Source organism: Gigantopelta aegis, chromosome 15 (genome assembly GCF_016097555.1).
Source record: "Gigantopelta aegis isolate Gae_Host chromosome 15, Gae_host_genome, whole genome shotgun sequence".
In the NCBI taxonomy this organism is placed as follows: Eukaryota; Metazoa; Mollusca; class Gastropoda; order Neomphalida; family Peltospiridae; genus Gigantopelta; species Gigantopelta aegis.
In genome coordinates this window covers 34,593,004-34,617,263 of record NC_054713.1, presented here as the reverse complement: position 1 = coordinate 34,617,263, position 24,260 = coordinate 34,593,004, and the positions used below count along the sequence as shown (strand labels likewise).

Genomic DNA, 24,260 nt, shown 5'->3' with positions numbered 1-24,260 from the left:
GGCATGGAGTCAGTCATTTGAGGGCTATACTGTAGGATTTTTAATTTCTTTTTACAATCAAACTCCTGGGGTGAGACGTAGGCCAGTGGTAAAGCGCTCACTTGTTGCACAGTCGGGTTGGGATCAATCCCCATTGGTGGGCTATTTCTTGCTCCAGCCAGTGCACCACGACTAGTACATCAACGGCCATGGTATGTGCTATCTTGTCTATGGGATGGTGCATATAAAAGAACCCTTGCTGCTAATTGAAAAGAGTAGCCCATGAAGTGGTGACAGCGGGTTTCGTCCCTCAATATCTGTGTGGTCTTTAACCATATGTCCGACGCCATATAACCGTAAATAAAATGTTTTGAGTGCGTCGTTAAATAAACCATTTTCTTCCTTCCCTCGGTGAACCCATTCTTGGCTTGTTTTTCTTTTCTTCATCCAAATCGGTGGCACTACTCGTCATGAATTTTGAGGTCTTGTCTGGATGTACATTCCTCTTTATTTACTGTAACGGTTATCTTCTTCTAAATTTTATTTAGCATTCACATGGATGTTGTGGGTGTGGGTAATATTTGGCATGCTTCCATCAGAGAACTGTTCAAGCATGTTTGTCGTGGGCACAGCCTCTGACTTTGCCAGAGAGTTCTGTCCATAACAGGCATGGGTTTTTTTCCTTGATTTGCTCTTGATTTCAGAATTCGTTTGTTGGTCTGAAGAACTTGGGAGCTACATGTTACGTTAACACGTTCTTACAGTTGTGGTTCCACAATGCCAGCCTTCGACAAGCCATCTATAGGTGGAGAGAACCAACGATGGATGAAGCATCCAGTAAGTTCATTAGTGTCTCTCTCACCTTTACTTTTCAGTTGGCAGTGGTGACGGCACCGACTTATTGCATTGAGATTTAATGTAAACTTTGGCAGTTAGATCTGTTCATAGTTGCACCTATCAGGGTTTCTGCCAGAGGGTAAAATGGGTATGATGCCATACCAAATTTGTTTTGCAGATTTATTATTTTTAAGTTAACCTTTTGACAAAATTCATTACTCTTATCATTACTGTATGATTTTCTTAACCCTAATTATGGTACTCTGTTAAACACTTAGTAGTTTAGTATTAAAAGTGTGCTGAGGTATCAAAATACATTCCTTTCTTCAAATTTGTGTTCTGCTGTGTTAAAAACTATTAAATGTATATTTCATGTGTTGTGTATTCCAGCAGAAGACTGGACGCCTTCTTCTATTTGTGGACATCTACAGGTTGTCTTTGCACTTCTACAGTTCAGTCAGAGAAGGTTAGGCTTGGAGAATCTACTTGGTCTTAGAGCACTTTTACTTGTCAGGGCTTCTAGAAATTTTTAAAAATCCACTAGCCATGGGATCGGTAATTTAAAAAATTTACTAGCCAAGATTACAAATTCACTAGCCCTACTTTATTTTAAGTTAATATAATTTTACTAAATAATAGTAATAATCAGATATGTCACCTAAAGACGGAGATAGAGCTTATAAACACTAACATTGGGGGTAGGAGTGGGGTCAGTATATTCATATTTACAAAATATACTTAACTGCAACATTTTACAAAAAAAATAATTCACTATCTGTCGGGCATGGCAGTTGTAGTTATTTACTAGCTCAACATTGAATATCACTAGTCACAGGAGTGGGGCTACCATAATCTAGAAGCCCTGCTTCTGCTAGTCTAGGCCTTTGAAAATTGTGAGAGAATGTTTGTTTGTACATCGTTCATGCAAATATAATTTTGCATATCCTATATTTCATTAGCATATATTTAGAACATTATTTACATGGTCATAATGGGTTACGCAGAAACGAAATGAGTTTCATGAATTTTTTTTTGTGTAACCCAAAAATGGGTTGTGCCAGTTTTCAATTTTCAGTGGCCGGTAGTCCATTTGTTTTAGGAATAACATTATATACAACTTGATTTTTCACTCGGTTATAATCTAAAGTTTATTTTGTATAGTTAATAAGTTTTATTATGATAAAACACTGTCCGAATTTGTTTCCTACTCTAGAGCAAATTCAAATGAAATTTGCTTTAAATACCAAACGCCAGTTGTTTAAACGTTAGTTAGCTTAACCAATGGTTAATAGAAATGTTCAAACCCAAGGACTGAATCAATACAAATAGCAGCTGAAAAACTGTAGCCTATCGGGTTTCCTCTGAAGAAATATGTCAGAATGAGGTGTCGTCAAATAAAACAAACTTTACTTTTTATACTCTCATCCATGGCAGGCCTTCGGTAAAATCACGGAACCAAAATTTAGTTTCCCATGATTATTATATCAAGTACGACTATTGAACAAAAATAATGTAAACAGTTTCCGATGGGTTCCCATGATCACAAGGCACAGAACTGAACAAAAGTGTTCCCATGAAGTTTGAAATCCTATGGCTTGCATGGTGTCAGGACATTAACTGTGTTACTCAAACTCAGTCCCACATTACATCTTTGTATTATTTACAGACCTTAGACATCCAATAGTTGATGATTAATAAATCAATGTGCTCTAGTGGTGTCATTAAACAAACAAAAACAACTATTTACAGACCAAGGCCAATTGCTATTTTTTTTATACAAAGTGTCTACAACATATAGTATTGGCTAATAAAATATTCCTTATAAAAAATTAACCACATTTTATTAGTTTTCAAGGAAATACTCCATATCTGAAAAATGGTTACAGCTAAATTTGTTCCAGTGTGAACCTTGACGGACATTATTCAGTATAGGGTGTATACTGCCAAATCAAATCCCATAGACAACAATAGTAACATATGTGGCTAAAACTCCTACAATGCAGCGTATCAATCGATATAAATACTACCACCCCTCACCCTTAAAGTTCCTGTCAGGCGTGCACTACAACAGCTTGTGCTGAATGTGCACGTAAAACCCTATGACCTGATCTGACCTGACCCTTAAAGTGAATCAGAAAAAATTGGGGGTCAAGCAGCTCATTTGAGAGATAACGGGTAACGTCTTTGACTACCCTAGTTCTGTACAAAATTTGAATACTTTTTTTTTTTACAGGTACCCCACACATGTTTCAAGCACAAGATTACCTGATATAGTGGTACTACAGTGTTCAAGATTCACAATTTGGGGGCAGTATCCCAGATGGATACTAACATTTCAAAATCTGGTATCCCACCTGACAATTTACTATCCACTTCAATGAAATTCATAAAAAACATTGTAACAAACTTGGACGGCACTGTTCTCGTTCCCAGTCTATTGCAACGCCGCATTCGCGGAATTCGTGCAATTTGCAATCAAACAGAATCTATTTTTGAATAATACTAACATAAATTAATATTTAGCAGTGATTTATAAGTGATTCTGACATTATTAATGATAAACCTACTTGTATCAATTTTCTGCAGATGTGGAATCAATATCTCAAATAATATTTGAAGGGAGGAAACATCCAACAAAAACAATAGCAACTTAGCGGTTCCCAGTCTATTGCTACGCCGTTATTTCTCCAGAGTAGCATTAAACTGGGTATGAGTTGGGGGAGATAATGTTATGGCATAGCATTAGACTGGGTATGAGCTTGAAACTACTGTTACTTAACTTCACCAGTAAATGATGTCTTTCAATGTTTAGCGAAAACATAAAAACGCAGGATTAAACAAAAAAAAAAAACATTATATGGTATCCCGGTGGGATACTGAGTTCTTGAAGTCTGGTATCCAAAATTAAATTCTGGTATCCCCGGGATATCGGGATATCGTTAATCTCGAACACTGGATAGTGGTACTAGATGAAATAAAATTGCATAGATGAAACTTCTTTTTTTTTTTTTTACAACCAACACTCACATTTATCACCAATCACAGAACTTGTGGAGTTCACTTCTCTATCAAAAGTTGAGTGCACCTCAAACTTTGACCCAGCCGGGAAGTTATTTGGGTTAGTACCACCTCTAAGATTCCAAGTTTTCCGTTACATGTTTCTCTCTTAATATTAAAATGTCTGTCTTGGTATTTCAGGTATATTGATCCCAGTGCATTGATCAACCATCTTGGACTAGACGCCGGACAGCAGCAGGTGAATTACAGATTAGTTGTAATGTTAACGACACTGACCCCTTGTTACTAGGCAGTGTAAAATATTTTCTATTGTTACAGCTTCTTTTTACTGATAAATTACATAATACTTACAACGTCTTGCTTGAACTTGTGAAATCCACTGTATTTCTGGTCATTTTGGTGTTCATAGTAGCTGGGGCGGGACGTAGCCCACTGGTACACCGCTCGCTCGATGCGCGGTCAGTGTGGGATCGATCCCCGTCGGTGTGTCCATTAGGCTATTTCTTGTTCTAAGGCTGTGGGATGGTGCATATAAAAGATCCCTTGCTGCTAATCGAAAAGAGTAGTCTATAAAGTGGCAACAGCGGGTTTCCTCTCTGAATATCTATGTGGTCCATAACCATATGTCTGACACCATATAACCGTTAATAAAATGTGTTGAGTGCATCGTTAAATAAAACATTTCGTTCTTTTTCTTTCGCTCGATGCGCAGTCGGTGTGGGATCGATCCCTGTTGGTGTGCCCATTGGGCTATTTCTCATTCCAGCCAGTGCACCATGACTGGTATATCAAAGCCATGGTATGTGCTATCCTGTTTGTGCACATGAAAGATCCCTTGCTGCTAGTCGAAAAGAGTAGCCTATGAAGTGGCGACAGCAGATTTCCTCTCTCAATATCTATGTGGTCCTTAACCATATGTCCGACGCCATATAACCGTCAATAAAATGTGTTGAGTGCGTCGTTAAATAAAACATGTCCTGCCTTCGTTCCTTCCTAGTTACTAGGCAGTGTAAAATATTTTTGATTGTTACAGCTTTTTTGACTGATAAATTACATGTTACTTACAACATCAAATCCACTGTGTTTCTGGTCAATTTGGTATTCATAGTAGCTCGCAATGTAATTTATGCGAAACTGAAAGTTTATTTACCGAGGAAACTGTGATCAGTTAATTTAAGTATTTATTATGTCATTAAGAATACACTGGCATGTAAATATTTGCATATGATAATCGTGTCACTCATCCATAAAACATTTTTGTTATTTAAAAATTAAAACAACCTTTTTTTTTTCTTGGCTATATTTAGCTTTAGTATACAACGACACCACTAGAGCATATTGATATCATTAAAAGTTCTCATCATCGGATTTGGCTATATTGGATGTCAAACATTTGGTAATTTTGACGTATAGTCTTAGAGAGGAAAGCCCGCTACTCATTTTTCCATTAGTAGCAAGGATCTTTTGAGTATAGGGCTGGACCATCCCATAGATAGGGTAGCATATAAAAGTTCATAGTTTTTTATATAGCTTTAGTAGTTGTGATTTGAGTACTAGGGCACTGGCTGGAACTTTAGTAGACAACCTTAAGATAGCCCAAAGGGTCCGTCGACGGGGATCGCTTTAGTCAATGTCAAGAGCAACTCATTTGAGTGGGCTGGATTTGGCAAGCTTTAGTATACAACCTTAAGAGCAAATAAAAGTTCTCATTTGAGTACTAGGGCTGGATTTGGCTATGTCCTGCCTTTTATATTTAGTTTATATTAAAGTGAAGACGTTATTTTATTTTGTGTGTAAAAGAGCTGGATTTGGCTATATTTAGCTTTAGTATACAACGTCAAGAGCAAATAAAAGTTCTCATTTGAGTACTAGGGCTGGATTTGGCTATATCTAGCTTTAGTATACAACGGCAAGAGCAAATAAAAGTTCTCATTTGAGTACTAGGGCTGGATTTGGCTCAGTTGGTTGAGTGCTCGCCTAAGATGCGTGCATCACAGGATTGAACCACCTCATTGGATCCATTCAACTGATTGGGTTTTTTCTCATTCCAACTGGTCAAAGGCCGTGGTATATGATTTCCTGTCTGTGGGAAAGTGCATATAAAAGATCTCTTGCTACTAACGGGAAAATATAGCAGGTTTTCTCTGATGACTACATGTTAGAATTACCAAATGTTTGACATCCAATAGCCAATGATTAATTAATCAATGTGCTCTAGTGGTGTCATTAAACAACGCCAACTTCTTTATTTTTCATTTGAGTACTTCAACAAGCAATTAATGAAGATTTTTCAAAGTTATGTATAACGTGGGGCACAAGATATTTACTAAAATTATAGCTTATATTTCTATGTTGGGTTTTTTTGGGTGGGTGGGTTTTTTTAATCAAAATAACCTTTAATGCTGTATATTTTTGTATTTTCAGGATGCCCAAGAATTCTCTAAACTGTTCCTGTCTCTGTTAGAAGACTCCCTTTCCAGTCAAGTTCAGCCTGATGTGCCCAACATTGTGCAGAAACAATTCTGTGGCCAGTATTGCTATGTTACGAGGTATGCAGTGCTAAATTACAAAAGTTGGGCAGTAAAGTCGGGCAGGGTTTTACGCAGTAAGATCACCGTATGGGTGTATACCACCAAATCACATCCCACAAACGACAATAGTAACATATGGGGCTAAAACTCCTACCTGCAGCGTATCAATCGACATAAATGCCACGGATATAAATACTACCACCCCTCACCCTTAAAGTGAATTTTAAAAAAAAGGGGGTCAAGCTGCTCATTTCTGAGATAACGGGTAGCATCTATGACTACTCTAGTAACGCACAAAATTTGAATGCTGTTTTTTTTTTTTTGACAGGTACATGTTTCAAGCACAAGGCTACTTGACACAGTGGTACTAGATAAAATAAAATTGCATACATTTTTAGCCCAGATGAAACTAATTTTTTCTTAACCAACACACTCACATTTATCACCATCACAGGACTTGTGGTGTTCACTTCTCTATCAAAGGATGGGTGCACCTCGAACCTGGTTTAGTACTACTAATAGTGACAGTTACTTTGGATAAGTTATAAAGAATTGCTGTCTTCTGCAGGTTGAATATTTACAAAAAGTTGAAAGTATTGTCTTGTCATATAGAAAATTTCCACAGCTCTTCTTTTACAAAAAAATTATTGTAGTACATAAACAATTGATTTCAAATGTCAAGGATGGAATATAAATGTTTAAAACAAATTCTATAAATGTTATGGGTGCAGAAAATATTTCTAAATTATTATACAATAGGATATGGTTTGGAATGCCATCATTGGTAAGTAATTACACCAACCGAGCAAGTTTCGATTATGGAAGGATTTGTATTATTAGGTCAGTTGTCATGTTTACTGCAATAAGTTCTACATCGGTTTCATAGTTAGCTTTGCCACTCGCCACATTCGCCAGTTGTGAATTTTAAGAACAACTGGCAAATTTTGTTTTGATTTGGTGGAAAAAAATGTGTGCAATAAATAGAGATTGTTATACAAGCTTGTGTGTCAAACTGATTTTACGAAACGAGTATCAGGATTTTTGTATTGTCTGAGTTAGAGCGAGGGTAATACATGAATCCTGACACTCGTTTCGTAAAATCAGTACGTCTCACACGCGAGTGTAATAATTTCTTTATTATCCACATTATTATTGTTGTTTTCTTTATGAATAACAAGACCCAACTCAAAATGTTTCAGCCACAACTAGAAGGTGACGACGAAATGACATCATATTTCAAATGCACTGTCTTGAGCTAGGACTGGAGAAGCAACGTCATGTTATGACGTCGCTTCCCAAAATTATGTCATTACACTTGTTATTACACGTGTTCTTCGTATGATTATTATTAACTCGGTTATGTTGAACCATGTGGATAATAATTGATATTTTGTTAGATAATAGCTATAGGTTTTGCATTTTTGAGATAATTTGGTGAAATGTTCTGATCACCCAGAGCTAGCCCTGTGTCTCTTCTTCCACCTTTCATACATATACTTTGTCTGTTTTCGTTATGTATGTAGGAAACAAACACAAAATCTAGTAGATGTCACCTGTACTTCATTAACTAGATTGCAGGATTAATTACATATAATATGTGTAATATTATTGTTAATCATTTCTTAGTGATTGACTGTTATGAATTCATCACCCAAGTGTCCCAAGTTGCCATAAATTCATGACATCATGTGTGTTTGTGACATCATTAACGTGCACACTTTTAACCAAATGTTAGTCTTTTTGTTCAATGTTTTTCAGTTAAAATGTATTAAAAATTACTTTTTCAGTGTGTGTTAGAATAATACACTCATTCCCGTTGGATACGATTTATCTCACAACTCGTGGTTTCCAACCGTATATCTAATTTGCTTTTGCTTGCTAGGTACATTTGGCAACCACTCGTAAGATCAATTGTCTGCAGTTGGTACTCGTGTAGTATTCACTATTTCCATTTCAACCAGTCATGGATTTTATAATCGCCAATTAAATGTTTATTGTAAATAATCAACAGAACTCTGCATTCTTCACAAAAAGGGGTAAAGCATTCGCTTGATGCGCGGTCGGTCTAGGATCGATCTCCATCAGTGGACTCATTGGGCTATTTCTCGTTCCAGCCAGTGCTCCACAACTGGTGTAACAAAGGCTGTGGTATGTACTATCCTGTCTGTGGGATGGTGCATATAAAAGATCCCTTGCTGCTAATCAAAAAGAGTAGCCAATGAACTGGCGACAGCGGGTTTCCTCTCTCAATATCTGTGTGGTCCTTAACCATATGTCTGACGCAATGTAACCGTAAATAAAATGTGTTGAGTGCATCGTTAAATAAAACATTTCTTTCTTTAACCATTTATCTGACGCCATATAACTGTAAATAAAATGTTTTGAGTGTGTCCTTAAATAAAACGTTTCCTTCCTTCTTAACAAAATATTTCAAAATAACCTTTTCATCATTTGTACCTGGTTAATTAACATTTTGTTTAGTACTGCCTGTAATTAACAGTGAGTTCTTTATTTACAGTTGTAAGCACTGCGGAAATCAGTCCAGAACAGCTTCCAAGTTCTACGAACTGGATTTAAGTATTAAAGGGCATAAAACACTAAAAGCTTCATTGGAAGACTTTTTGCAGGTAAATTTCATACACCAGTACGCTCCTTTATCATCATTAAAGGCTTTTATAGAAGATATCGCTGGCACAATAATTTGAGATATTCTCCTAATTGATATAAAGAATACCCCTGATGTTATCCTTGATGATAAAAAGAATACCCCCCTCGTGTTTTGTGATATCATAATTTATCAGTACTCGTTGATAAAAGTATAAAAATTATGATATCACAAGACACTTGGAGAGTTTCCTATATTTATTTTACAATTTTATATTAGAGATACATTGTCAGTTTAAATTTGTTGCTATAACGTTTGTTTCAAAATAGTATGATAATAAAAACAAATAAGTGGAAAATATTCAGTATACATTATTTTATTGTAACTTATATATTTTATTCTATGTATTATTTATGAAACCCCATCAGCGGACCCATTTGGCTATTTTCCTTTCCTACCAGTGCACCATGACTGGTGTATAAAAATCTGTGGTATGTGCTATCCTGTCTGTGGGATAGTGCATATAAAATTTCCCTTGCTACTATATGTCAAAATTGCCAAATGTTTGACATCCAATAGCCGATGATTAATAAATCAATGTGCTCTAGTGGTGGTGTTGAACAAAAAAAAAATCCTTTTTAATTTATGAAATGTCTTACAAGATCTTAGTTTGATAAAACATTATATAGGGGAGGGGGGAGATCAGTTACTGGGAATTCTAATTTTTAACCTTTAGACCACTGTTAAGTGGGTACAAGTTTATAATTTTTATTCACATATATACACTTAAAATGTTTTAGAAATACATAAAATAAAGTTCATATTTGAAGTGGTAAGTATTATTTTTGTGGGTTTTTTTTTTTCTTCAAATGTTTATATTTTAGATGAGTTAGGCAAAAAATCATAAAAGTTGCATTTATTTACGGGCATTTGTGGCCAGCTGTCCATTATTCCCAATAGCAGTGGTTTTCTGACCAGAATATTTTTTTTTAAATGAACTTCAATTCATATCTCAATATTTGGTGATTTTTGTTGTTGGTAACACCATAAAATTTATTACCAAATCGTTCCCTGAAAATGACTGCGACATGCTACCATTGTTGTCTAGGGAAAATACTTGCCAAAAACCAAGGTATTGTCTATTGAAAAACAAAAATCTAAACATACAGGAAGCCGAGTTGTCTTCTGTTTCCTGTTATCTAATTTATTCCGGTGAATGTCATGTGCAAAACAGCAAGAAATATGAATTGGGGAATGCATTGTATACAGTGTACAGTATGTCAACTGGCAGTAGTCAGAATTTTTATTTCTGTGCCTTCCATAGCATATTAAAAGTGATGCGCAAGTTCGTCATCCTGTTCACAAATATATTAACTGAATTCAGCACTCTGTCACACACTTATGTAAGGGTTAAAATAAAATGTTGGGAATCTCCATATTTCATTTCATTTCAACTTATATCCAATTTAGGTTCAAGCAGGCTGTCCTGGGCACACACCTCAGCTATCTGGGATTTCTGTCCAGGATTGTGGGTTAGTTGTTAGCTGTTAGTGGTTAGTAAGAGAGAAGAGAGAGTAGTGGTCTTACACCTACCCATTGAGTTGTTAAAACTAGCTCTGGCTAGGAGCCAGTACCGGGTTGCGAACCCTGTACCTACCAGCCTATTGTCCAGTGGCTTAACCACAACACCACCGAGGCCATTTGGGGAGTCTCCATAACACAACACTGAATATGGCAAGTGTGTTGATGTATTTGTTAAACTGTGTATTCTTAGTGTTAATTTGACTTAGAGAAAATTCTTTATTTATGATCATTTGCACTGAAAGTGTAATAAATATAATTACAAATAATGAACAATAATTGTTTTTGGTGGGAGGGTTTTGGAGGGGGAAGAGTTCAGGGAGAATAGTTTGGATGGGTGTATCTTATTTTAAAAAATATAAATGGCTTTTTTTCTTTCTTTCTTTCTTTTTTATTTTTAGTCTAGGACTTAACTTTAATAAAATATCTCTTCAAAAGTGGGCTTTAATACGAGAATTCCCACTACTTGTTGATCTATGCCTTTAATAAGTTTGTTTTATTTCCCAGGAGGAGAAGTTGGAGGGTGAGAACCAGTACATGTGTTCTATGTGTAACAGTAAACAGAACGCATCACGCGTCATTCAGCTTGATTACCTGCCACCCGTTCTCAGTCTACAACTTCTTAGATTTGTGTTTGATAAGTGAGTTATTTATCTTTCTCGTGTTATAATAATACAGTACATGTTTTCTAAGTGTAACAGTAAACAGAACGCGTCACGCATCATTCAGCTTGATTACCTTCCACCCGTTCTCAAGTCTACAACTTCTTAGATTTGTCTTTGATAAGTGAGTTATATATCTTTCTCATGTTATAATAATACAGTACATGATTTTTAGATGTACATGGACATTATCTTCTCTTTAAAAAGTATTTATGTTTCAGGGCTCACTCAGGAACAAATTTTGGTTTAGCCAATTTTCAGATTAGTCAAGAATTTCCTTGAAAATTATTAAAATGTGGTTAATTTAAGGAATATTTTATTAGCCAAAGAGTAAATGTTGCAGACACTTTGTATACAAATTATCAATTGGCTAATTTGGCACTGTGCAGGGTGAGCCGTCATGTTTAATGTATAAAAACTGTGAAGACCGTTCTACACAGTGTTTGCAGAAGTACTAAAACGTTTTTAATGCATTCTTTTTCATGCTGAACAGAAAGTCTGGTCACAAGAAGAAATTGAACAGTTTTATTCAGTTCCCTCAAGTGTTGGACATGAGCAAATATCTGGGAAAACCAGGTCAGTTTGTGTTATATATATTTATAGTCAAAATTAATGTTATTTTTACATTGAATAATCTTTAGCTTGCAACTAGGGATATCCTATTTTATAACATGTCTCTGTATAACATGGGGGCAGGAGGCTATTTCTCATTACAGCCAGTGCACCACGACTGGTATATCAAAGACTGTGGTATGTGCTACCCTGTCTGTGGGATGGTGCATATAAAAGATCCCTTGCTGCTTATCGAAAAGAGTAGCCCATGAAATGGCGACAGCGGGTTTCCTCTCTCAATATCTATCTGAACGAATTGTAGCTAAGGTTAATTGTAGTGATTTAAGGTGAGTTTTACAACTGGCACCATAAACTTTACAGCCGTTCCACAAAGCAACCGTACGGTAGTCGTAAGTGCCCCTTTAATTATTAATAGATTCTTTGCAAAGAAGTGCGAATTAGTTAAATAATAAATTGTTTACCGACTTTTCGGAACATGTTGGATGTATTCATTGGTATGGGACAACCATAAAGTAACTTTGTCAATTTATTCGGTAAGCGATAATTGCCGAATGCATAAGACATGAGAGTTATCTCTCTTATTTTCGCGTGAAGGTCGTTAGGCCTAGACTGTTTTTCATCGATCACAGAGTTTCATAAAAGGTATTTGGTATATATTAGATCCATTTTTACATAAAGAGTTAGTATCCTCTTAGAAAATTATCAAATCATCATTTAACTGCCATGTGACAGCTACGTTAGTGGCTTACAACTGCCTCGTACCAATTGTAAATTTTCACAGTAATTTACGACGATAGTAAGCTACGCCGCGTCGTGGAACGGGCTGACGATCGCAGAAAAAAATTAAGGTCTCAGTGGTAGGTATTTATGACAATAGTAGGGCTAAGATCGCTTCGTGGAACGGGGCCCTGGTCCTTAACATATGTCTGACGCCATATAACCGTAAAAAAAAATGTGTTGAGTGTTTTGATAAATAAAACATTTCCTTCCTGTATAACATAACATTGTTAACTTAAAGTAGTTATCTGGGATGTTAGTGGTTAGTGAGAGAAAAGTCTGGTGTACAGGTCTTAAACCTCCTTAATGAGCCGTTAGTGTTAGAAAATTGGTTAGAATTGGTTGGCACTAACCAATTAACTTTTGTTTATATAAGCAGTCATTAATAAGGATTTGAATTATTAATATTATACACCTACTGACCTGTTAATTAGAATATATCTTACACATTTTTTAAATAGCTATTAAATATTTATTTTCTTTACCCAAAATGTAAGCCTATTCCATCATCTAAACTGTATGAAAAATTACAGTTAACATTTTCCGTGACAATTGATTATCAATATTTATAATCTGTCATCATATTGGCAAAGCACATGCGATGAATCTTTGATTATATCAATCATTTTCCGTGACAATTGATTATCAATATTTATAATCTGTCATCATATTGGCAAAGCACATACGATGAATCTTTGATTATATCAATCATTGGAACATCACCATTTAAATTCCGACGCCACATAACCATAAATAAAATGTGTTGAGTGCGTCGTTAAATAAACCAATTTTCCTTCATCAATTAAAACTCAGTCTGGGAGGGATCCAGTACTGAGAAGCGAACACAGTACCTACCATCCTTAAATAGATATTGAGATAATTTTTGTATTGCGATACATGTAAGGGTACAGGTAAGGTGTATTGTAATTACTGACCTTTTGAATCATTAACAGGGTTTGAAATTGGCTGAAATTCCTGCTGGATATTCAGTCTGGCAAGCTATAAAGTGTTCCAGCCCAAATCAAAACCTACGGGACCAGACATAATTGACTCAAATTAATGTGTCCAACGGGACAATATCTGATGTTGACCGGCAAAAACTGGTCGGGATGGCAATATTTCAACCCCTGCATAATACATCTGGGTACCGGCCTCAGTGGCGTCGTGGTTAGGCCATCGGTCTACAGGCTGGTAGGTACTGGGTTCGGATCCCAGTCGAGGCATGGGATTTTTAATCCAGATGCCGACTCCAAACCCTGAATGAGTGCACCGCAAGGCTCAATGAGTAGGTGTAAACCACTTGCACTGACCAGTGATCCATAACTGGTTCAACGAAGGCCATGGTTTGTGCTATCCTGCCTGTGGGAAGTGCAAATAAAAGATCCCTTGCTGCCTGTCGTAAAAGAGTAGCCTATGTGGCGATAGTGGGTGTCCTCTAAAAAAACAGTGTCAGAATGACCATATGTTTGATGTCCATAGCCGATGATAAGATAAAAAATCAATGTGCTCTAGTGGCGTCGTTAATAAAACAAACTTTACTTTAATACATCTGGGTATTAATTGATTGATTTATGGGGTTTTTTTAAAAATATATTTTGTAGAAAACTCTGTCCTGTTCGACCTGACTGCGGTGCTGATTCACCGTGGTCCGAGCGCATACAGCGGCCACTACGTCGCTCACATCCAGGACACACAGCAAGAGACGTGGTACAAGTTCAATGATGAGGAGATCGAACAGATGAAAGGAAGGCACCTGCAGCTCGGCAATGAGGAGGAACCACATGGTTTGGCTTTTATGTCTTACAGTATTTCTTGATCCAGCCAAAGGCTGTGGTATGTACTATCCTGTCTTATAGGATAGTGCATATAAAAGATCCCTTGCTGCTAATAGTGAGGTGGCTTAAGGACAAAAAATGGAAGAATAGTTACACGGCAGACAAAAGTGCCATTTTTTCGCCAAACTACCACATGGATATAAGGATTGAAAAAAGGTCATGCTCCAAAAAATCTGGTAACGGGAACAGGTCCCTATGACGTCATAATGAAGTGTTTAGTTCTTAGACATCTGGAATGTGGTAAAATGTGTGTGTTGTTAACTAGTTGCTGAATAAATGCCGGTTATGTAAATAGTTTAATAAGAAGTGATTGCAGAGTTCATTTAGTTCTACAGAAGAAACACGCAGTTAAGAAAATATTAACTCAACAGAGACAGAGAACCTAGTTAAACAGGAAAGTTGTTTTCCCTTATTTTAGTTTGAATCGTTACTATGTGTATTAGAGGGGAAACAAATATAATTAAATTAATTTGCCGGGGGCAGGACGTAGCCCAGTAGTAAAGTGCTGGCCTGGATCGATCCCTGTTAGTGTAATCATTGGACTATTTCTCGTTCCAGCCAGTGCTTCACAACTGGTGTTACAGACCATGATGTGTAGGCCTACTATCCTGTCTGTGGGATGATGCATATATTAAAGATCCCTTGGTGCTAATTAAAAAAAATAGTTGCCCATAGTTTCCTCTCTAAAATATATTTGTGGTCATTAACCACATGTCTGACACCACATACCTGTAGTTGTGTTGAGTGTGTCATTAAATATAAAATTCCTTTCTTTCTTTCTTTCTTTTCTTAAACATGGCTCCCATATGCAACAACCTTAGTTAAATATTATGATCTAGCTATGTCTGTATTTTGTGGACAATTTGAATATTATATATAAAAAAAAATGAATTTAAGTTGCAATTTAAAATGAAAATGCCTGGGAATTGTTTATTGTAAAAAGGATGCCGGCCCAAAGATGATAAATGTTTTATGACCATACACAATAAAATATTTTAATTTACTTAGCATAGAGGGAAATTAGTTTATATTATTTCAAAGGCATCATCACAGGATTGTAACTTTTCTAGTCATTGTATATTTTATAGACATTATATAATATTTGACATAGAGTTGAACATGAATTAGTAGATACAGGTCAAGTATTTTTCTTTAAATCGGAGTCCGTTCATGGTAGTTCATATTATAACTAATTGGTTAGAAGAAGCGACCCCCTTTATATAAATGGCATAAAATAAATATGCATACTAATAAAATATTGTTCATTGTAGTAGTTGAAATGTATGGACATTCATATTTTCTGGGCTAAAATATCTAGATATTACTACATTAACTGGAATAACTGTAGCATTTCAGATGTTCCAATGATGAGATATCTCTGGTCATTATAACAAAGTGGTTACTGCTATAGTGTGTTTAAATAAAATGTGTGTGTGTGCATGTATATCATTCTGCGAGCGCATTAGACAAACATTATACTTAATCACGCACCAAATCAGTGCTGATGACGAATGCATTAAACTGTATTTAGATATGTTTTACACCTGGTCTTATTGTACTTAATGGCATTCACTGGTACATTAAAGATTGTAATATGTACTTTCCTGTCAATGGGGGAAATGCATATAAATGATACCTTGTCGCTGTTTTGTTGCAGCAGCCACTATGCCGGTAACAATTTTCCTTTTGCATTTTACAGACCAAGTGTCAAAATACCTCACAGAGAGGACGTATGATAACTATGGTTTAAACAACTTCCAGATCAGGTTGCCGGGGTCTGGATTGAAAATTAACGTTGCGGAAAGACACTGGCTTAAGATGTGATAATAATCCAGCTCAGATTTCAAGACATCACTTGCCAGATTCGTTTCGAGTTGTGCTGTGTCATAGCCAGCTTTGTTTTGTAGATCCACATAGTCACGATCACGGGACACACACACCTTCCCACCTGCGTCATAATGAATTCTTAGGGGAACAAAAATAACAGTTAAAACTTGATACACAACTATCCACAAGCACCAAACGCCTAGAGTATATGGAACATGGAATAGGTGATTTTAACAATTCACTAGCCATACATATATATATATATTTAGGGTAGCCAGGATTGTTTATTGGGGGTGGAGTGGAGATAGAGGGCACTGCTTTTACACATTTTATGGGGTGACATGTATTATAAAAGTTGGTATTGTAAAAAAAGAGGTCCTCTTGTGCCCAATCCCTGGCTACCCGGATACGCCAGTGCATATATGTGCAATTTAAAGTATATCGATCAATAGATTTTGGTTTCAACACAGGTACCTTTAGTAGTATTACTTGCATGGACAGTAGAATTGTGGAAATTATTTGCTAATTTCATATTATTTTAGTAAGTTTTAATTACATATAACTTCTAAACATTGTTTTAGTAACATATGACCCATGTTGCATGCAAACATCTTACACACCACGAGATTTTTGTGCATTTTTGTAAAACCTACGAAAATGCGCATTCTGCTAGGAATCATTACCGTATATCTTCGCCTGTAAGTCGATCTCGACTATAAGTCGAGTCCCTAATTTCAAGCCCTGAAAACGTATTTTTTTATTGACCCGTTTATAAGTCGACCCATGAAAAACTACTTATAAATATTGAAATATTTCTTATTTTCAGCACATGAGAACAATAATATTTGAACAAAAGAAAATTATTTTACAAACTTCGGTTTTCACGTTTTGTACATCGCAATATGATCAGACTATTCCAATCAAACTATCATTATTACATAGCATCAAAACGAAATATTCCCTTAGTAGAGAGTGAAAGCTGTTTGACTGTTACTGTATAGTACTGTACAGATGGTTTTGTGCACAGACAACAACTTTATTTATAAACACTGACAACAGATCACTACGATAAAACTGAAAGTATCACGTTTTGCCGCCATATTAATACATGTAAGGAGGATAACTCTGGAAAGTACACTGGTTTTTGTACCAAATGATTTGTGTCCCTATTGCTCTAGATAAGTGAACTGCAGAGATCAGTCTATTTTAAGGGAAAGCTTAGTAATATTCATGAAGTTAATCACCGCCAAAACATTGTTTGAACAACCATTAATGCCAGTGACCAGATTTCAAAATAAACTCAGGCAACAGGTAGTTAGTATTGTTTACATTTTTACTATTAGTTATGACTTAATTTAACTAAGTGGACTGTTGTCTTGGCATGTGAGTGAGATCGTACGCCTTTTCGCATAACCAAAACCGTTCTAATGCCCCAAAAAAATAGGTTATAAAAAATAAATGTGTCAAATTAACATATTTGAGTATAAATACATGGCATACTTCAACAATAAAACTTGTAAAATAATCCCCAAAACAGTAATATTTTTTGGTGAAATTTTTTTACCCTCTTATAAGTCGACCCCCCAAGTTACAAAATAATTTTTGGGTGAAAAAAATTCGACTTATAGGCGAAGATATACGGTACACATTGATTGTAAATATATTTGTCATTTTATTCTCTCTAAATTGCTGTTTAAATCATTAAGTTGAAGAACATAATTTTGTTTTAGAACATGTCAAAACGTAGACTTTAGAACGAGTGAAAACTTTTAAAGAAAAATGCCGAATATAGTTACTGGCCCTATATTCATTTTGTTTAGTTAAATTACTGTGTATTAAAAATCATTAAACGTATTAACTTATCTTACAGTTGATTATTAATTCAGTCAGTAGCTCAACACTACAGGTGGTGCAGTTTACTCTGATAGCTTACATTTCGTGTTTAATTAGTGTAATAAATATATCTGTTATAACTGGTACGATAGCTTACATTTCATGTAATAATTAGTATAACAAATATATCTGTTATAACTGGTTTTACGGCTTTGCTTTGTTTGACAAATTGTTTTTCTAAAGTTGTTAAGAGCTTCTAGCAACCTGCTACAATACCAGGGAGCACAATTTACCATCTCAGTGTAGGATAAGGTTACTGTGCACACAGCTGGAAACACCCATGACCCTTTCCAGTGTCTGCCATCCAAAGATAATTTGTATTTAAGACACTGCCTTTGTTTTATAAAAAAATCAACTTCATGACGTCATACTTGACCCTTCCGGTCATCACAATTTTTGGAGCATGACCTTTTTTAAATCTACAGGCCCATGTGGTGCTTTGGTTAAAAAATGACACTTTTGTCCGCCGTGTAACTATTTTGTCACTAAGCCACCTCACTATAATCGAAAAAGAGTAGACCATGAAGTGGCGACAGCGGGTTTCCTCCCTCAATATCTGTGTGGTCCTTAACCATATGTTCGACACCATATAACCGTAAATAAAATATGTTGAGTGTGTCGTTAAATGAAATATTTCTGTCATGTCTTACAGTGGGAGGTGAGACATAGCCCAGTGGTAGAACGCTTACTTGGTGCACGGTCAGTCTGGGATCGATCCCCATCGGTGGGCCCATTTGACCTATTTTTCGCTCCATCCAGTGAAACTGCATTGAAAATATTTTACTTGTCTGTAGGACAACCATTGAGTAAAAATTGTTTGTCCAAGCACCTTTTCACTTGGACAAGCGCTTATTTTGAATACTGTTGGACAGTTAATTAATGCATCATTTGTAGAAATTGGTATCTGTATCTTAATTTCAGTGGATGATATAGTTTCATGTCTACATCATCACTATGGAGCAGCCATTGAGATAACTTTAAATTGATCACCTACATATGTTGGATATTGCCATGTGCTATAAGTCTCAAAGAAAAAAAAAATATATATATATATATATTACAAATAACATTTGCCCACAATTATACCTTAACTAAATTACTATGATAATTATGTTCTATTCCAAAATCATCACAAAATCTGTATTAATTTAATTTGATAACAAAAAATATCACCATTAACATTTGCCATCAATTATACCTTAACATCACTATGATTGTTTTCTATTCCAGAATCATCACTGAAGATTTTTATAAATTTAATTTGATAATAAAATATATCACTAGTAAGATTTGCCATCCATTATACTAAATTACTATGATCATATTCAATTTCAGAATCGTCACAGAAGATTCCCAAGAACTGTAAAGCGACAAAAGGCTGTTACAGCTCAAAGAATGCCTACATGTTGGTCTACACACGACAAGGGGTGCACTCAGAAGGTGGAATTAACTTACACAGAAGATAATAGAATAAATTATTTAAATTTATCTTAGACTTTATATCCAAATGAGGTTCAAGTCCATTGCCCTGGGAATGAATATTATCTAACTTGGCTGATTGGGCCAATGTTAATAACTTAAGCTTTTTTTCTTTCTTTTCTTAAGTTGTTTTCATGCTTATAACTAATTACAGTTCAAGCGTCCAGGGCACACACCTCACCTATCTGGACTGTTTGTCCAGGACAGTTAGTTGGTGGTTAGTAAGAGTGAAGTTGGTGCAGTGACAGTACACCTACCCATTGAGTTGTTAAACCTCAATCTGGGTGGGAGCCGGTACCGGGAGAGGAACCTAGTACCTAGCAGCCTCAAGGCCAATGGCTTAACAAATACGCCATCAAAACCATAAGCTGCTGCTGCTGACTTTTTTTTTATATCCACAAGGGTAGGAAGTAGCTTATTGGTTTCCCAAAATCAGCATGTAGGTAATAGTGATTTAGAAAATGCCTCAAAAGAATTTGTAGAAGTTAAATCCAAAAATCAGCATGTGATAAGCAATGATGTAGAAAATGCATATTTTTCTTTTCTAGAAGTTAAAATGTTGTATTTAAAGTCACTCTTACTTCGCTCGGTGAAAGCTCTGAGAACAAGTTATGATTTAAAGAAGACCTATTTCTGTTGTAGAAGTCAAGATGGACGATGCGTTTGAAGAAAGTCTGCTGCCGACCGTTGTCAAACAGATGGTACAGAAAGACAACGACAGTCTGGAGACTTGGATCTGTGAACTGATCAGTACCAGAGTAAAGTTTTGGTTTTTTCATCATTTATCACATTGTCCTATTTTCTTTGTTCATAACTATCTTATGTTAGACACCTATCAGGAGCTCCTTAAACAGGGTTTCTAGATTATGGTAGCCCCACTCCCATGCCTAGTGATATTCAATGTTGGGCTAGTAAATAACTAATATTGCTAGTGGCAAAAAAAAACGTTGTCAATTTAGATGCTGCATTTAAGTTTATTTTGTAAATATGAATATCCTGCCCCCACCCTCGTATGTTTTTAAGTTCTATATCCCTCTTTAGGTGACATGTCTGATTATTACTATTAGTAAAATTGTATTTAAAACTCAAAGTAGGGCTAGTGAATTTTTAAAATAACTGATCCCACAGCTAGTGGATTTTATAAAAATTCTAGAAGCCCTGCATTAAATTATGTGTTGGTATGTCACTGAACGAACACTCCTTTTCGTTTCAAATTGACCTAACCTGCCACCAGTAGCATTCCCCACTGTTTTAATAGACTGATCCAAACAGCCAGTGAAGGCCTCTGAAAATAGCTACAATGATCGTTTCATTTGTGTGTTAAATTAAAGACATTATTTACTTGGGTTATGCAAAAAAACATATGGGTTACCTGAATTTGGTTTTGCATAATGTTAAATGAGTCACGCAGATTTTTAATTCTCAGAGGCCTGCAATGGAAGGAAAGAAATGTTTTATTTGACAACGCACTCAACACATTTTATTTATGGTTATATGGCGTCAGACATATGATTAAGGACCACACAGATATTGAAAAAGGAGACCCGCTGTCGCCACTTCATGGGGTACTCTTTTCGATTAGCAGCAAGGGATCTTTTATGTGTACCATCCCACAAACAGGATAGTACATACCACAGCCTTTGTTACACCAGTTGAGCACTGGCTGGAATGAGAAATAGCCCAATGGGTCCACTGACGGGGATTGATCCTAGACCGACTGCACATCAAGCGAACACTTTACCAATGGGCTACGTCCCGCCCCAGACCAGCAATGAGTCCTCAGCTTCCTGTTCCTTTTCTCCCTGCTTCTTTCTTTCCTTTTCTTACCTTCCTATTCTTCCCTTTCTTTTCCTTTTATGTCTTATTCTTTGCTTACCCTTACTTCACTTTCCTCTGTTGATGTAATTTGCTTCAATACATCACTTGAATTGAATCTATTTTTTTTTTTATATCTTTTATTTGTCATAAAAAGTTCTCTCTCTCTCTCTCTCTCTCTCTCTCTCTCTCTCTCTCTCTCTCTCTCTCTCTCTCTCTCTCTCTCTCTCTCTCTCTCTCTCTCTCTCTCCCCCCTTTTTAAAAAAATTAAATTTATTTGCTTTGACCTCTATATTGTATTGGAATAGTCTAAAGAGTCAAAATCAGTTTAAACATCAAAATGTGATGATTTTTTATAGATCTATATTTATTGCAGGAGCAAGATATTGAGACAAGCAGAAATGAACAAGAGAAAGTCAAAGATACATTTTTATCTCTTCACTGCAAGCCAGGTACAGTAAAACACCAAGTAATATATATTATAATTATATTCTCAAAAAGATTGAGTAGAATGTATTATCCTTTTAGGTAATATTGTAACACAATTGCTCATTTGTCTGTGTGTCTTTTGTGTAGGTTTTATTTGTACATTACACCGGCCTCAGTGGCATTGTGGTTAGGCCATCGGTCTACAGGCTGGTAGGTACTGGGTTTGGATCCCAGTCGAGGCATGGGATTTTTAATCCAGATACCGACTCCAAACCCTGAGTGAGTGCTCAATGGGTAGGCTCAATGGGTAGGTGTAAACCACTTGCACCGACCAGTGGTCCATAACTGGTTCAACAAAGGCCATGGTTTGTGCTATCCTCCCTGTGGGAAGTGCAAATAAAAGATCCCTTTCTGCCTGTCTTAAAAGAGTAGCCTACGAGGCAAAAGCGGGTTTCCTCTTAAAAAAAAAAAAAAAAAGTGTCAGAATGACGATATGTTTGACGTCCAATAGCCGATGATAAGATAAAAAATCAATGTGCTCCAGTGGCGTCGTTAAATAAAACAAACTTTTTTTTATTTGTACTTTACAATTCTCACTGATTCCAGTAGACTCTGAACTAAGATTCCTGGGATTGTCCAAGTTGTGGGGTTAAACATCAAGGTCGCTTGCTAAATATAACTGTCATAGTTTCTGAGAATATTTAATTATACCATTTTCATTCCGCCCCCCCATTATTAAGAGTCAATAATCATTTTAGGTATATTTACCTTACAATTCGCTTAAAAGGTATTAAATTTGTTTTCATTTGTTTGATTCATTTTCAGACATCATAAATGGTATCTAACGGCCACTCACGTAGTATTCTCTATGTGTCTATTGCAAGGTTATTGATAAAACAGTGGCTGCTATATACCAAACAAATTTGAAATGCATTATTTTATCAGTCAAAAATTTGCTTCACAGATTCTGACTTTGAGTGGATAAGTTCTGATTGGCTGAGCAAATGGCTGGCAAACCCAAACAAGACGTCGCCTATAAAACAGGATGTTTTTCTTTGTCATCATGAAAGGTAATTTTTCAATTGCCTAAATAACTGTTGAACTTATGTTATAATCCATTTGTTGTGGATAGTTTTAGTTCAAATAAATGTAACAGGGAAAACATCACAAAAAGGTGTAAATTTATGTCTACGACTAGCACTTACGTCTGCCGTAGACTTACGTTTACGTGCAAGAAGCACCGTATTCTCAAAGATGGTCGTAAATGTAAACGTAACTTAGTTGGACGTAAATCTACGATTTAACACTCTCACCAGAGAAAAAACAACAACAACAACCCCACATTAGAAACGATGGCTACCGGATAAATAACAAATGCACAAAACACAATTTTGTTTGTCGTCTGCTGACAATAACATTGCGAACGGCGAACCATGGCATTTTGATATTGGTGAGGTTCCACGTTTTGGTACGAACTTTAGGACATTCTTAAAAAGGAAAAGATAACTCAGGAGAAATTGGTCGAGTCGAAAACATCCGTTCGACCCCCAACAAAAATATGTTCAATCCGTGGGTATTCGCCATCGCAAACTGCTTCAATTATTGGAAATGCTGCCAGTTTCCGTAAATAATAGTAAATAACGGCGATCGTGCTTGATTTATTATATGTACATGACTTATGTGCAGCGTTAGTTGTAACCGGAGGCACTCTTATATTTATGTCCAACTTTACACGTAACTTACGTTTACATTGTTTCGTGAATAGCTCTTCAGTCGTAGATTTACGTTTACGTGTAAAACTAGGCTTACAATGTTTTGTGAATATGGGTCCTGCCCCCTAAATAATTAAAGAAAACCAATTGCAGATGTAAAAAATCAGGGGAGGGAAGCATGCATTAGAATGAGGGCACAGCATTATACGCTTTTGTTTCTCATAATAATGCCAGAAGTATCTGTTGAATTGGTCTCAGAAGTGGCTGGACTAAACGCACAGTAAAGCTAATGGGAATTGGCATGGCTGGCCACAAGAGACAGGTGTTTGCTGCAGTTGGAGACAAAAGGACTGGGATGTGGAGGTGGACAGCAAAAGAAGTTTAAAGATATGACGAGCTGCCAGATGGAGAACAAATTAGATGGAATTCAAAAGAGAAAGGAATGGAGGCAATTTAAAAAAAAAAAAAGTATAATATAGATAAATAAAAGTAAAATACAGAATATAGGGTCTCTTCCAGCTAGACAAAAAGGGCACTTTTTAAACTAAAAAAAAAGATACTTTTTAAATAATTAAATAATTGTTTCGGGCCAAACCCGCCTCTAGATACAGCCCTGGAAATATTCTGATTCCTGTGTTGTTTGTTCCAGGTTGAACCCCGAGGCTGTGCCAAAGTTGAAATGTATTAGTGCTCAGTCAGTAAGTACT

General features: G+C 36.0%; 1 protein-coding gene across 2 annotated transcripts in view; it reads left to right on the top strand.

The window, feature by feature from the left end:
• Window positions 1-24,260, top strand: part of LOC121390586 (ubiquitin carboxyl-terminal hydrolase 48-like) — a 52,467-nt gene that overhangs the window by 8,251 nt on the left and 19,956 nt on the right. The window contains exons 4-16 of one of the 2 annotated variants that reach the window (XM_041522438.1): window positions 684-816; window positions 1,210-1,282; window positions 4,015-4,072; window positions 6,259-6,383; window positions 8,884-8,992; window positions 11,059-11,192; window positions 11,707-11,789; window positions 14,165-14,347; window positions 19,454-19,558; window positions 20,240-20,355; window positions 21,789-21,864; window positions 22,806-22,911; window positions 24,203-24,251. In XM_041522438.1, the coding sequence (XP_041378372.1) occupies window positions 684-816; window positions 1,210-1,282; window positions 4,015-4,072; window positions 6,259-6,383; window positions 8,884-8,992; window positions 11,059-11,192; window positions 11,707-11,789; window positions 14,165-14,347; window positions 19,454-19,558; window positions 20,240-20,355; window positions 21,789-21,864; window positions 22,806-22,911; window positions 24,203-24,251 (1,350 nt within the window). Of the gene's footprint in view, window positions 1-683; window positions 817-1,206; window positions 1,283-4,014; window positions 4,073-6,258; window positions 6,384-8,883; window positions 8,993-11,058; window positions 11,193-11,706; window positions 11,790-14,164; window positions 14,348-19,453; window positions 19,559-20,239; window positions 20,356-21,788; window positions 21,865-22,805; window positions 22,912-24,202; window positions 24,252-24,260 lie in introns of both variants that reach the window. The other variant, XM_041522437.1, reaches the window with a different exon arrangement.